The following is a 15,045-nucleotide window of genomic DNA, read 5'->3' on the forward strand; positions in this document are numbered from 1 at the left end:
TTGCAACAGAATTTATACGGCCCTGAAATGGAATGGCAAAGATGGAGCAATTTTCAAGAGTGGTTACACAGGAGGTTTGTTTCCCTTGTTTTTCAGTGCAGCAATGAGCAAGGATATAGCCCTTGAGTATCTGTTAATAATATTTAAGTCAGGAAATATGGCATCTTTCAGTGACTTCAGCTGGATGTGGAGGAGAAAAAACGATGTTGACTGTTAAAAATGCAGAGCCTTTATGAAAAGCTCAGGAACCAAGCTCTCAGCAAAGAGCACTTTCTTCCTGCGCAGCCTTCTCACGCACCTCATCTTTACTAATTAGCATTTTGATTATTTTTGTTCCTATAAGTCTGCAGACTGATCATTCTGGTATTTTCAACTTTCTGTTTATCACTCTGTAAATACCTTAAAAGAATCCAGATTTTCAGAGGATAGCCAAGTGCTGCTGAGAATCTTGTATGTCTGTGAAGCAAGATACCCAAGAGTTAGCAGCACTGACTCTTGCTACTCTTGAAATCTCTGCCAAAATATGTAGTATGTGTATGCAAAAATAGCACTGTTCAATTTACACTTGACTGACATTTTTTAAACACTGCTCAGCCATGTTCTTCAATGGTGCTTCCCAAGTACACACCACAACCCCTTCTCTTCTGGCTATTATTAGTGAGACTTCAGTTCATGTCAAATCACAGCCAAGTTCTGAACCGAATGGAGTACTTGCATAAACACCTTGCATAGCCACAGCCATGGGGTCAAACACAAAGCCACCCTGTCCATACACATCACCTGCCCATCTTGGGCTCCTTCCACAAGCAAGGAGGGGGGAGGGAAGAGGTGGGGAGAAGGTGAAGAGGAGCCTTGCTGGCTTAGGGAAGTGTTTTAGTTTACCCCTTCCTCCTCTAGCCTTCTACCACCAAATTTTTACGAAGGTGATTTTTATAAAATTGACTTTTTGGTAATGATCCTATGGCTACAGTGTTCATTGCGTGACACTGTACTTGGTGGTAAACTCTTTGTCATCCCAGAACTGAGAGGTCACTGTGTACCTACCCACTATTAATAAACTACTAAAATCCAAAAAAATTTGCCTTATAGAGCAGAAATCTACCTCTTCAGATCACTGCATGTATTTCCAACTTTAAAAGTGACTGAATATCTGAATATATTCCTGTTCTGAAGGGTATTATTTCCCTTTTCTTCCTTTTCTTCTGGTTTTATAATATCTCAATTTTTAAAATTTATTTACAGCCAAATTTCTGGATGCAGCCATCTCTAAAATGTTACTCTATCATAGCTATGTAATAAATGACAATCATAAATACTTACAGCCTTGGGTACATGAGTCATACAATGATTTGCGTATTTAGGCATAGCCTCATTGAATTACATTATTCATAGTCTATTCAGAAGTTATGTCATATAAATAAGAAAATATTTGCTGTCAGAAGTATGTGACATCCCTTTCTAGGCCTCATTCTTTAGCCCAGGTTAGTGCTCCATCTGTTCATAGAACTTGTAATTGCATCTTCTATATTTTCCCCCAGATTCTTTTTTGTTTTATTCCAAAAACCTGCTCTTTTTTTTTAAAGACATCAGACAAATTATTCAGTCTTTTCCTGTCATAATAAACTGATTATAAAAAAAGAAGACTGAGTATGTCTTCCTTTTGAAGTCACATCATGCAGTTGCCACCATTTTGCCTTGAAAAGAGAAAGAAGGCAAGGATGTAAAGCCCAGTACCCTCCATAAGATTCCATTTACTGCATCCATGAAGAAAGCAAGAGGCTTTTCTGATTTCCCATGCTCCACAACATACACTTGCTCAGCCTGTGTTCACATGGTACCAAGAACCTCCAGTACATATAAGATGGCCCCTAGTGCTACCTTGGGGAAAACATTCAATATTTGCTTAAAAAAAAAAGGCAGTAATGAAAGAATGGTAACTTTCAGAGGATGTTCTGGAATGGCCTATATAACACATATGCACTTATCTTATGCTAAAGTACAAAATTCCATGTACTATTGGAAAAGAAATTTTACCCCTCTGGGATCTGAATTTCAGGAGTTCCCCTGGGAACTTTCTGACTCTCCATATCAGTAGATACAAAAAAAGTCCACAACACACAACACAGCTTGCTGGATGCAGTGGGAAGGGCGATGAAACCCCAGGGCACTAGGTCAATTTCCAGGGCAGAGGTTTTTCAATATTTCTACAGTCAAGGCTCAGTGGAGTGAGGCTGCAGTATTCCTGGCTTGGCAGGACACAGGATGGCCTTGGACAGTGGCACTCACTCTCTTGGATGTGTATGTGCACCTTGCTTGGGTGCAAGGGATTTACCATCCTGTCAGTGACACTGGAAGCTTCTTTTCAATCTATGGAAGTGGGTCTCTTGAGTATTTCTACCACATATCTGTCTGAGATTTCCCAGAAGGGAAAAGGCTAAATTCACATGTGGTGGCTAGCACGTAACAGAACGCCTGAAGCTTGTCCAAGTGCAGATTTATTGCATGGTAAAGAGAGGGGATGAAGTATTTGAACCCTAGGCCTACTGGTTAGGGTATCCCAGCACACTGGACCTGCTACACAACCATCATGGGTCCCAGGCTCAGCTCTGCTCACAAAGTCTGTGACTTTTGGGTTGCATATGAATGTGCGAATCACGGATGTAGCTCCTGGGCTGCAGAGTCTGTCTGATGCTTTCAGCATTTACTGTGTCCTACATTGAGTAGACATATGTGATGGGTGCAATTTGAGGTGTATATATATTATGACTAATTAACATGCATAACTTTATTGATACCAAGATTGAGAAATGAGTAGCAGGAAAAAATATAGCAAATCTTCATCTTCTTTCCTATACAAAATAACACTTTTAAATGTTTATTCTTGTTGGGATTTGATTTTTTTTGATGTTGTTTTAAAAGCATCTACTACATTTTGCATTAGGTAGAAAAGTATACTTTATGTGTTCTTTTGGTGTACACTTTTTTGTGCACGCTTTTCTACGTATACTTTATGTGTAATTTTCTGACTGATACAATCTTTTTTCTGATCTATACACTGTCCTGCTGACCTGGTATGCTGTCTTTTGGAATCAGATATTAAGGATCTGTGAGGATCTGAGATTTTAATAGATCTCCGAAAGAGATTATAAGATTTTCAAAGGGCTGTTCTACATGCACAGTATTTCTTCTTTACAGAAATGATAAAAATAAAACATATCTTGTTTCCAGAAAACTTTGATAGCTTCAATTATGTTTCCATAAAAATATCTATTTCCTTTGTATTACTTAAGAGTGCAACTCCCCCACAGAGCCGAGTCTACAGCTGCTACAAATTGCCTAAAAATGAGGAAATGGAGAAATTTCTACTTGGATTGTTTATTTTCACACCTTGATAAGAATATTACTACATCTTGATTGTAAAATCTGGCTCTACGTTCTTTGGGGTCAGGGAAGATTTCAAAGAATCTTGTTTTGAGATTTAGGCAAATATTTATGTGAAAGTGCTAAACCTACCAATGTCATGCAGTCTGTCTGGCTATTTTTTCTTCATTTACTCAAGTAAGTGTGAGAGTATGCATCAGTGATCACCACAAAGATGTGTGTAGACCATAGTATTCAAAGGTTTGTATTAATTATATAGGTGTGTAGATTTCCAGTGGATTTTACTGGTACTATTTACTGTCTGTGTGGTGGTAAATTCTGAGAGCTCCAGGAATGTTTTAAAGATATTGCAAAACTTTATACAGGTATCTGTATGGTCCCAAACTGGACAGCAGATATCCATAAAGAGATTTAGAACCCTGCATGATGCTTAAAATCTGGGAAATGGTTATAGGAACAGAGCTGTTTTTCATAAAATGAGAATTTTATCTGGTCCTACTGCTTCTGTATTTTAAAAAATTACACAAGCCCAAGAGATATAGATGCTAGCAGCAACAACAAGAGTAATGGTGATGTACACTAACGCTCATGGAAATCTTTGAGAATACATCTACAATTCAAAGCACATGAGAGCACTTGGGATGAATCCTGATCAAGAGTTTCTGCCACTTGTACCAAGGGAGGCTTACTATCACACAGTAGTTCTTGACTGTAACCTCTTACAGTCCCCAATGATGAAGACAGGATACATTCCTAACTTAATCCAGACTGCCACATGGTAAAGCCATCTGGGAGGATATTTTGAAGGAAACAGATGGAAAAGGAAGAGGTTGCTCTGAATGTAGTATAAGATTTACATTATCCTCCATGAACTTCCATGTAGTCCCCGTGTTTACACAATTTATCACTATTTCCTCAGACAGCTCAGATTAGGAAGCCTGCATTAACTCATGTTCTTGTTGCTAATTCTCAGTCTGAACCTCCCTAGTTTAAAGGGAAATTCAGTAGTATAAAAAGAAATCAGAGAAAGGCAACAAGACTGGAATGAAACCCAGCAGCATGAAGTTCCTGATTGTCTCAGGAATTACATTGTTTTACCTCTCCTTCTTTCAGCCTGAGGACAACACTGTCATGGGCATTTGCTCACAATAATAATTTTTGTTCTCTGCCATGCACCTATACCAGCAAAGCTGCAATTCTGTGCTACCATAAGCATGGGAGCAGGGTCTATTGATACCAGGAAGGGTTAAAGACATGTCAATAATTTCACTGAACATCCTTCAGGCCAAGGATTAAAAATAAAGAAATGTTCTTTGTGTAAAGACATGGCTTAAAAATAATTTAAAAAGTGTTATTTCACTACTCAGTTGTGACAACTGGAGAGTTGTAAACAGCCTTCTCTCTCTTTTCATGTATTCTTCTGTGCCTCCTTGCTTTCTGCACAAACACTTCCATTATTAATGGGAATGTCAAAGGACTTTCTTTTCTCTCTCTCTCTTTCTGTCTCTGACCACAGAGATGCTGCCAAGGCACTGCTGCAGGAGCGGTGGCATCCTGGTTGAAACACGCTACAGCATCCCCACGAGAATCAGTGCTTCAGCAGAGGGACAGGAAAATTCATACAGGGAACACCGGTGCTTTGGTTCAAGTGCCTATGTCACTTTGCCACCAATTAAATCTGTCATTACTTTGTTCTCCTACCAGATGACAGAGTCCAGGTCCCCTCTTTGTCCTCCTACACCCCAGACCAGCCTCAGTCTCTGGCATTTCTTACTGTCTTGCACTCAGGCTTGCACGATTATTGTTCAAACAAAACTTGCAGGAGTAATGCCTAGGGATCTTGTAGACCTGGTGGTACCACACAGGCCACTGGCAGCAATGGTTTCTGCCAGGCTAGGCTTCAGGCACAGCCACCAACTCTAGATCCCTTCTTCCTGCTGACCCCAGTGATATGTACTAGAAGAAAAGGCAACACAAACAGCCTCCCGGGAGTCTTTGCCTCCTGTATTTGGCCTAGCAGGGTTTAAGCCTCCGAGTCTCTCAGGTGCCACAGAGGAGATAGCTGGCTTTGTGCACTGGCAGATTTACTATCATGTTGTAACAGGAACAGCCTGATTGCAGCCATAACATTTGAAGGATATAAGCGAGACCAGGGAGGGGAAATATCTTTTATTAGAACAACTTGTTGTGTTTTGAATTGTGTGGTATAGTCAGAAGGTTATACACAGTAAGTCCCTCGGAACTTACACTGTGTTTCTTGCATAAGTTGGCCCAATAAAAGACACTACTTGTCCTTGCAAAACTGACCTTACTTAAAAGTACTACTACATTCACTCTATATGTTATGTCCACCATTCAGAGACACTAACCTGTGCATGGATTCGCACTGCTGAGACTGTCTTGATTTCTTGAAATCTGATTCCTGCACATGCTTTGGAGAATGACATCATTTTACCCCTTCAACTTCTGGTTAGGATGTTTTCTGTTTCTTATGTAACAGATCCTAATTCAGATTACAGTGGATATTACAACAATATACACTGTACAATAATGTATTAAAACCATAAGGTGGAAAAGTGAAAGTATTATTCCCTTCTGAAAGCAGACCTCTTTCCAGAAAAGCTATGGACCCCTTATGCTCCTGACTCAGCAATCATCCATCTGCATGGAGATACAGCAGCACAGCCCATGGACTCTGGAGACCCAAGGATGGACTTGCTCTCATGCCCACAGGCTTTTCTGCTGGTGCACATATAACAGAGTGCTAGAGTTAGGTTCTTGGGGTTTTTAACACAGGGCAGACTGGGAAAAGAAAATGAAGATGATTGTAACTGCAGTGTTTGACTGTTTTCACCTTGTGGCTTGCATCTGTCCAGAGTGTTAAAGAAGAATAATACCATCCAATACAAAAAATTCAAATGTGTTAGTCTTTATGACGGATCCAGTCTAGTTACAAAGTTCAGTCTATTTTATTTTGTGGATTTAGGGAATCTTTAGACCAATGGGGAGACTGGTTTTATGCATATGCCCCTCCTTGCTGTAATGCAGTCCCCAGCTACCTATGTTCAGGATACACAGAGATATCTATCACATGCTGGACTCACACCATGGAGGTGTGCACGTGTGTCTGCATTACCATTGCAAGGTGAGACATGCAGAAAGAGGACAATTCTAAGCAAGCACCATCCACTGCTTCCCCTTCTCTTTCCCAAGGGCCATCACGTGAATTGCTCTGATGGTTGTGCCTAGCAAGCCAACAGCTTTGCCCCAGCTCATACGACTGATGTATTTCCCTTCTTTCTTTACAGTAAAGGAGACCAGCTGAAATACTAAAAAGCTATTTCACTTAGTCTAAAGAATTTAAATTAGCTTTTCTTACCTGACCAGGCTTCTTTTGAACCACTTGTTGAGGCTGAAAAGTAAAACAAAAGCACAGTGAGAAACAAAATTCCCTGAGAGCACTTAACCGTGATTTCACAAATGCTAGGAAAAATGTTTTCAGCAATAGAAATAAAACACAGGCAAAGCCCACATTCAGAAGTGGAGAGATGTACATACTCAGCTCTCACACCCAGCCTCTCCTACACCTATCTTGCTCTGAAGTAGTTCAGATTACCATGGAAAAAGAGGAGTATGTTTGTATCATTAAAACCAAAGTGAAGTCTAATTTAGCGTGTTACATCTTTCAGTTCTTCTGTGGTACTGCTAAATTTCCTTTGCTGTATTAACTTACCAGACCATGGGAGTGGCTGATTTTATAACTGTATTTTTTTGTCTACACTGATGCTGTTCTCTCTTACGACTCTCTCTCAGCCATGAGTGGAGTGTCTTGCTGTGGGGAAGCCCTCCCTCTTGGTCATGAGCACAGCTCGGGAACAGCTTGGACAGAGAGGTGAAGGACACATAGCCCCATTCCTGAGCCATGGCTTCCCACATGACCAAAGCCATCCCTGCCAAAATCAGGAGGCTGGGGTGGGCAGTGGTTCCAGCCCTTGGAAGCTCTGGTTTCAGACCTTTGCATGAAGGTGATGCTCATGTGCTGACCCTCTTGAGCCTACTGATGTGATTTTGGGGATGCCCATCCTCAGGCAGGTTGGCTGTATCCACCTGCCTATGCAGGACCTGGTGCCCCAGTGGTTCCTCAGCAAGTCTCCCTCCTGGCTGCTCCCACCCAGGACTGGGAAACATGGTCCTCACACGAGTCAAGAGACCCACCAAGGTGCCAGTGCACTTCATCCCCACCTGGGGGAGGAGGAGTGCCAATTAAGGAACAAATACAGACATGCTTAAAATCCACCACCACTACCCACATGATGTGATGATGCTTGTGGGTGCTAGGAGCAGCATGGAACAATAAAACCACAGATGAAGGATGCAATCCTGACACAGAAAGAACAAAAGAGCTTTTCTTACTTCAGAGGAGCAAAGCTCCTGCCTACCCCCCTTCCCTGCACTGTTTTCAAAGTCTATGAATCGCACCCAATGATTTTCTTTCTGCCCTTCCTTCCCGCTTTATCCCAATCCTAGCCATGATTTCAGTGCCTTGCTTGGGCAGAAGCCAATATGCTGTCCCTCTGCATGACCAAAAACCTAATTTTCATGACAGTGTAGTAGGAAATAAATGGAATATTTCTGAATAAGCAGTTCAATGTAACTGACCTTTCAGAGCAATATTTCAGTGGGAAGGATCAATGAAAATGTAAATTAAATGTAACTGATTCAATTCAGACTGCCCATCACAAGCGTCCCATTTTAACAAGAGATGCTCTGTTTATTTTCAGTCTTTTTCCAACTCAGCAGAATCCTAGTGTTGTTATATTTTTGTATCTGCGCCTCAGGCTCCAAATTCTGCTCTCAAATAAATATGAGGAAAAAAATTACATGACGGCTGGGTCTGTCTTTAAACTTCAGGGTGGACCCTCTTTTTTCCATTAAACTCCCTAGCAATGTATTATCAAGGCACACGTTTTATTGATGGCTTCTCCAGGTGGACTGCAAGCCCTGAACTCGATGGACATTTGCTGCCCTTGGGCTAAGGAATTATTTGTTTCAGAGGAATCTCTCATAATTAAGGAACTTACTGAGCTCTTCTGTAATCTGCCACTAGTGCTTTTCCACCTTATTTTCTTTTTTTTTGCCTGCTGATTACACCTGTACATGTGTTTACTCCCAAACCACATGAAAACCACAGACATTTTTAGAGGTTGACTGTTTTCTCCTACTCAGAAATCCCCATATATTTTTGGCCATGCACTCTACATTCATGTGACTCTCACACACTGTGGCTCAATGAAATCTTCTGAAAGAGCTGCCAACTCACCAAATTTTCCATGAATTAGGTCCTGTCCTGACACTTCAGTGAGAGGAAAGACAATGTCTGAAACAAGGCCAGTTCTGGCTTTCTGCCTAGTATGTGTCACAGTAATTCTACCAGCTGCCTTTCTATACAGCAGTTCATACTTTTCAGACCACCAAAAAGCCCCTTGAATACTTTCAGTGATAGCTGGGGCTTGAGCTGCCAGCATGTTTTTCCAGCCTCTGGCACCCAGTGGCTCTGGACTGGACCTAGAAAGGTTTTTGTGTGTGTGTTTGGTTTGGTTTGTTATTTTTGTGAATGGCTTCCACAGGGGACTCCGACTCCAGCACAGTCCTATCCAGCCATTCATAAAAAGCAGAGGGAAAATATTGTACTTTGCCCAGTTGGAAACTGTCTCTCACACTGACCAAGGTTTGCAAGAATCTTAGTCATTCAAGACCTTTGCTATCATACTGCTCCTTGGCAGTGCTTGCTTACTGCCAGCTAGGTTTCCACTGGATTTGGGATCTGGAGTTCAGTGTGTGATATGCTTTCTCCCTTAAATGGAAGCAGCTCAGCTATGCAAGTTCAGAAGCAGAGCTTAGTCCCTCAGCTGGTATTAGTGGCACACACCACTGACATGATAGGACCCATGCCCACTCATGTCACACTGAGGGCTATGGCTTGTGGCAGCTGAATCACTGCAAGGGCCAGTTTTCAGGGGCACTGCTTTTCCTGCTTCAGCCTGGCTGTGTGGGAGAGCTAGCTGGACAAATAAATCCAGAAAGGTCCAATCCTGTAAGGACTGCATGCTTACTTAGGTCACCATGCCCAGAAGAACTGAGGTTTAGAGGAGTAACAAGAAATTTCAAAAGCACCTCTCTCATTTCTTTAACTGTTGTGGATGTGATGCCTTTGGAACCTTTTTGACACACTAGAGATACTAATGCCTCAACTCACTAAACTTTGTGTTCACTGAGTTATCTTTTTGGAGCTTCAAAAGAAACATCTCTGATTTACAAGCGTGTTGCAACTGCATGTTCAACTAACTGGAAAGAAAGAGAATCTGCCTTGGTTATTGAGAAGACTGGAACCATAAAATACCCACAGACAAGAGACTTTAAAGAGGTACTCTGGAGGAAAATAAAGTTGTACACAAGACACGAGAGCTCTGAACTATTCTGTATTCTCCCCGCCAGGAGCCTGCAGAGTAACATGGCAGAATTTCTACTCTGTCAGAGGCTCTCTCACTAATGTCAGTGATCCTAAGTAAGGAGAGGTTCATGCAACACAGCACTTTCACATTTCATTTTTATCCTAGGTTTGAAAAACAGCTGTTGTACACTGCATGTATATCAGCTGAAGTTCCATACACTTCAAAGTAAACTTCAGGGTTTTTTACAAAGTCAACATTAAGTATCTTTCTTAAATCTACATGAGACAGTGTTGGAAAAATCCTATGACCAGGTCTTCAAATATCCATCATGCAAGAACAAATCCAAAATACAGAAGTATTTCTTTTGCCGGGTTTTAAATATTAAGTATGTGAGCTAAGGCAAAAGATAACAATTTAGAACTTCAGGCTAATATTCCTAACTTTGAACAGAAGAAAACCCACAAAACACCTGAAAAGGAATGTATAGGAAGTTTTTGATTGTTTTATCTTTGCTGTAAGTTTTGGATGTTCAAAGTCCAACTGTCTATCTTCTAGAAGACACTTCTTCCACTCCTCCTTTGTCACCACATCCCTCATTTTTTTTTTTATTTTCAGATTCTGTTACTTTACTCTTTGTCACTATCTTAGATGCATCCTTACAGCCTACCGTCACTGGTCAAACAATTTCCTTGCCTTCTATATGAGAAAATGTATATCATGTGATATATTAATATTCATCTTGTACCAGTGGCCAAAAGTTGTATCAAATTCAATTTGTCACACTTCTCATTCACTGGAGTCCTCTTATCCTGTGACTTTTTATATTAGAAAGCTAAGGAAGGAAAAGGGTAGGATATGGGTAAGTCTATTTCAACTACTACGAGCAATGCTGGAACATATTTTTAATGATCAGAGATAAAAGCACTGGTTTGAATGCAAATCATCTTCTGACTGCTGTGCCTGAAGCTCCAAGAGCAAGCTGCACACTCACAGTGCTCCTAGATTTTGTATTTGTGTCTTCCTCTTCAAAGTGAGTATTATGAAAATGTCTGACTGATGCTTCTTGGCAACAGCGATTCTCTGTTTTTTTCCAACAGCCTGACACAGACATGACATTTCCATGGAGGTAGCTCTGCTGGTGAGACTAAATGACCATGGTGTAAACTACTATTCAGTTAAGATGACATTTATAGTGCTGACAGCTCAGAGATCATTAAAATAATTTCATAGGTCACTCAAACACTTGTAGTTCTAAATTAAAAGATGAGTAAAACCATATTTAGTCGTTTTGTCTACACATCTTTGAAAAATCAGCAAGTTCATATTATATCTGTTGAAACCAATATAATCCAAAATAAATCATGTCTTACAAGCAGTTCCATATGAGAGCAGAGTAACTACCATTTTGCCCTACAGCTTTAATTGGTTTGAGTCCAGCCTTTTTCTCCCTCTTCCAACAGAGTGATACAGCCCTGGGACCAAGGGCCCACACAGCCCACCAGAGAACCCTCGCCTTCAAGCAAATCCACGTGCAGCTTCTTGATCATCAGCAAGAATCTACCCCAGATTGCATGGGATGATGTGCCTGCCATTTGCTCCTCAGGTCAAGGTATGCTCATGGCTTGCTTCAGAAATTATCTCCCTTTTGAGGCAGTAGCAGAAATGCTTCTTTATCCCATCAATAATGATGGGGGAAGTCCACTCTGCCCAAGTAGGACTAGCTTGTGTTTTGGAAGCACGGGTCATGAATTGTCTCTCCTGCCTCCATCATATGTTTGCAGTCAACTGGTAACTGTGATGTCTGTGTATGCACACTGCTGTGGGTCATTAGAATCTAACAGCAAAACCATCTGGCCCTTAGAGTTCAAAGGATATTTCACAGTTCTCTGTGCAGTCCCATAAATGAGGCTAATAGTAATCTGTGGAGAATTCTGGCAAAATCTATGGAACTATTCTTTATTTCCTATCCTACTTGGCAATCCTCTGAGTTTTGAATACCAAATACAATGTCAGGTCATTAAAAAATATTTATTAGCTTTTAAACTGACCTTCCTTGACTGATGTTGGAACAGCCTGCAGCATGTCAGGAGCTGCACCAATTAGTTGATAGCAAAGAGTATTTCTATTCCATTTGTTGAGGAGAGCAGAAAGCATGAGAGTTTTCCAAGTACACAAAGTGAGTTTTAATAGTCATTTGACTGGTAACAAAATTTTATATTTTAATTGGCAAATTCAAAACACGCTACTTCAAATAACTCTTTCGGTAGTCTGAAAATTCAGGCAAAGGTACATATATCCAGTTAGGTATGTATATATCCAATGGAAGTCAAGCAGCTGATTTCATCATGATTAGGATTTCATACGTTTTGTTTACAGAAACCTACCTTCACTACAAATCATCTGTGAATTGCTACATTTGCAATGGTTTTATGTTCTGAGAGGAATAAAACAGTGAAAGGAATTTATTAAAGAATCAAATTCTGTTTTCTTTTATGCTCATATAATCCATTACTTTTCAGTTGCTTTGACCCAACCTTCCTCCCACCATTACAGATCTTCATAAGTACAAATTTAATGATTAGAAGGGGAAGGGAAAACCCATCATTTTTATTCATCTGCTAGCTGAACTGTTAGTTCAAGCACAACAATATTCTGTTGAGCTTATCAAGGATATAATCAAAAAAAAGCACAGTAGCTGTCAGTTCAGTGCTCTTGATAGATTTTTATTAATTCTTATAATGTTTCAGCCAGTATTGGTTACATTTCTATAAAATATTTAGGGTAATGCAGCTTATGAAATAGCCATTTAATAAGCCTTGTATCTGTGGTTCAATACTACAAGCAAAGTTTAAATTGGTGTACTGAGCTAAGATCAATACATTTTGTCAGCAGGAGGATCTGCTGTTGCTGACTGCTCATGTTCAGAGTCATCTCTGCATTATTGGGTTCCCCTGTTTCTTCAATATCATCCATCATGTACTTGATAAGCTTTCCTGATGCATTTGCCTTAAGTTTAGTTTGGCATCCAGTGCATTTTCTGCTGAAATATTACGAAACATTTTCTGTCTTTCAGAATAATTCTAGTACATAGTTCAACATTGAGGGTTTTTTAGATATACACATAAGGAAACATGAGCTGGCTCTTTTGTCTGGCAAACATCATATGTGTCTGTCTATTTATAACTCCTTACATATAGTCTGTCGACTATTGAGAAAGCCAAAGGGGAGTTTTCAGTTATTCTTACCTATAGTGTAAAGAAAAAGCCCTACATTTTAGTAGACAGAAATAAATTATAAGTTATTCGCAAAGAAACCAAGCCCTCATTATTCAGGGATACAGTGATCAGAAACTACTTAGTTTTATACCTTGCAGACCTCTCCAGACAAATAACTATTGTGCTATTTATCTCCAGACTATCTTGTCTGTTTGGATACAGCAACTCCTGTGTTCACCATGCATTTCTCTTGGCCCATGTGGAAATGATTTTTGGTCACGACTAAACAGGCTAGATTTGAATTGATGACCTAGAGGTGGAAAGCACTGTATCACATTACCATCTGGTTCCAACTTTCGTTTTAGAGTCTTCTCTCCTTGATCAGGCACCTCCTGCCATATGGACTGAAAACCCAGGGCAGTTCCTGCTGCAGAGGCCATTCTCAACAGAAGCACTGACGGCTGCATGGAGCTGATCAGAGCTGCAGAACTGTCATCAGTGGAATCATCTCTGAACCTGACTGCCAGGAGCTCTGGAATCCCCCTGACCTTTGCACTGGTCTCCAGTAAGGCAATAGAGTAAAATGGTACACTAAGTTCCAAACAAGCCAATCTGCTGCAAAATCTGCTGCTGTTTGGAAAGTGAACTCTAAACTTCAGTGATTTTGCTCAAAATGTAACTATTGTCAGGTAACATTCGTCTTTCTGATCTCCTACGTTCATTCTTTGCCTCATTTTAAGGTCACAAAAACCTTCACTCATTTGGTAACAGTGTCCTTAGTAATTCAGAAATTTGAAAATATGCACATCCCATTTTCCACAATGAAGGCTTATATACAAGTAATCAGCTTCATTTCCAGGCCTATGAAAGCTTCTGCCAACAACTGGCCCAAGCTTAGAGGCAGGAATGAACAAAGAACTGAAGTGGCAGTGATGGAAAACAAGGGGTAAACTGCTCCTCTGGGCAACACTGGGACTACAGCAGTGTCCCAGCAGTATCAGGTGGCAACTCTAACCCTAGCCTTCTCCATCTCCGCCACAGTGCTGCTGCAATGGCCATGCCACAGCCCAGACCTGCACTTCATAAGAGTTCCTGAAGGAGGATACTGGTGCAAATACAGCATGCACTTCCCTTGGCCCTTAGGCACCTTCATCACCCTGGAAAGGCAGCCATTTGAGCTACCTTGAATGTAGTGAGATTCGAACTAAGGAGTCTGTGTCCTCTTTTGGGTAGTTCCCAGTGGCAGCCTGTGGCATGTTTCTTCAGTTTAGTTGCATGCTACAAGAGCTGCAGCCTCCAGAGATTTGCACTTCATGTTTTAGCGAGGCACATCTCAACCAGAGGAGGACAGTGTCAGAGTGGGCGCTAGGTAAGGCAGGTGCAGGAGACTGTGATCTGCATAGAAAACCTTCAGACTTCACCAATAGGAGAAAACAATCCAGTTCAGGACCTCAGCCTGCCTTGCATACATACCACCCTTCCTCCTACTGCATGGAGCCATGTCTTCCAGCCTGCCTAGAAGAAGGAGCCCTGGGTTGTGCTACTTCCTTAACAACATCTGTTATGTGGCAGAGGACAAGATGGCGAAGGAAAGAATGCTCCCAGCTGCATGGCGCAGAAAACTGTAGGGCAGTGCTTGACACTGGCCGTGTTCAGGCACTATTCAGCTCACTGAGCACAGACACAGCTCTAGACATTGTTAGGAAGAGCTATCTGTCCCCTCATCTGCACAAACTGGGGTAAGGATACAAGGGATATAGGCAGCCTTTTGGTACAGTCATTTCTACCCCTTCAGGGATATAAATAAAGCACCTTGTACAGAGCTTATGTGGTCAGCCCCAAGGGCGGTCCTAAGCTCCTGCAGGAGCTTCTCTTCCCATCCAACCCATTGCCTCTGTGACCTCCCATTGCCCTGTGACGGCTGGGCAGGGTTTTTCTCCAAAGAAAAGGCACACAGCGAAGGAAGGCCAATCGACCGTGCCTGGCTGATTTTCTGC

General features: G+C 41.2%; 1 protein-coding gene across 1 annotated transcript in view; it reads right to left on the minus strand.

Moving 5' to 3' along the window:
• Positions 1-15,045, minus strand: part of HMGA2 (high mobility group AT-hook 2) — a 103,767-nt gene that overhangs the window by 12,847 nt on the left and 75,875 nt on the right. Inside the window, exon 4 of the mRNA XM_018080855.2 lies at positions 6,761-6,793. Coding sequence (XP_017936344.1) covers positions 6,761-6,793 — 33 coding nt within the window. The remainder of the gene's footprint in view (positions 1-6,760; positions 6,794-15,045) is intronic.

The sequence above is a fragment of the Manacus vitellinus genome, unplaced genomic scaffold (assembly GCF_001715985.3).
Source record: "Manacus vitellinus isolate BGI_N305 unplaced genomic scaffold, ASM171598v3 scaffold_5_pilon, whole genome shotgun sequence".
NCBI lineage: Eukaryota > Metazoa > Chordata > Aves > Passeriformes > Pipridae > Manacus > Manacus vitellinus.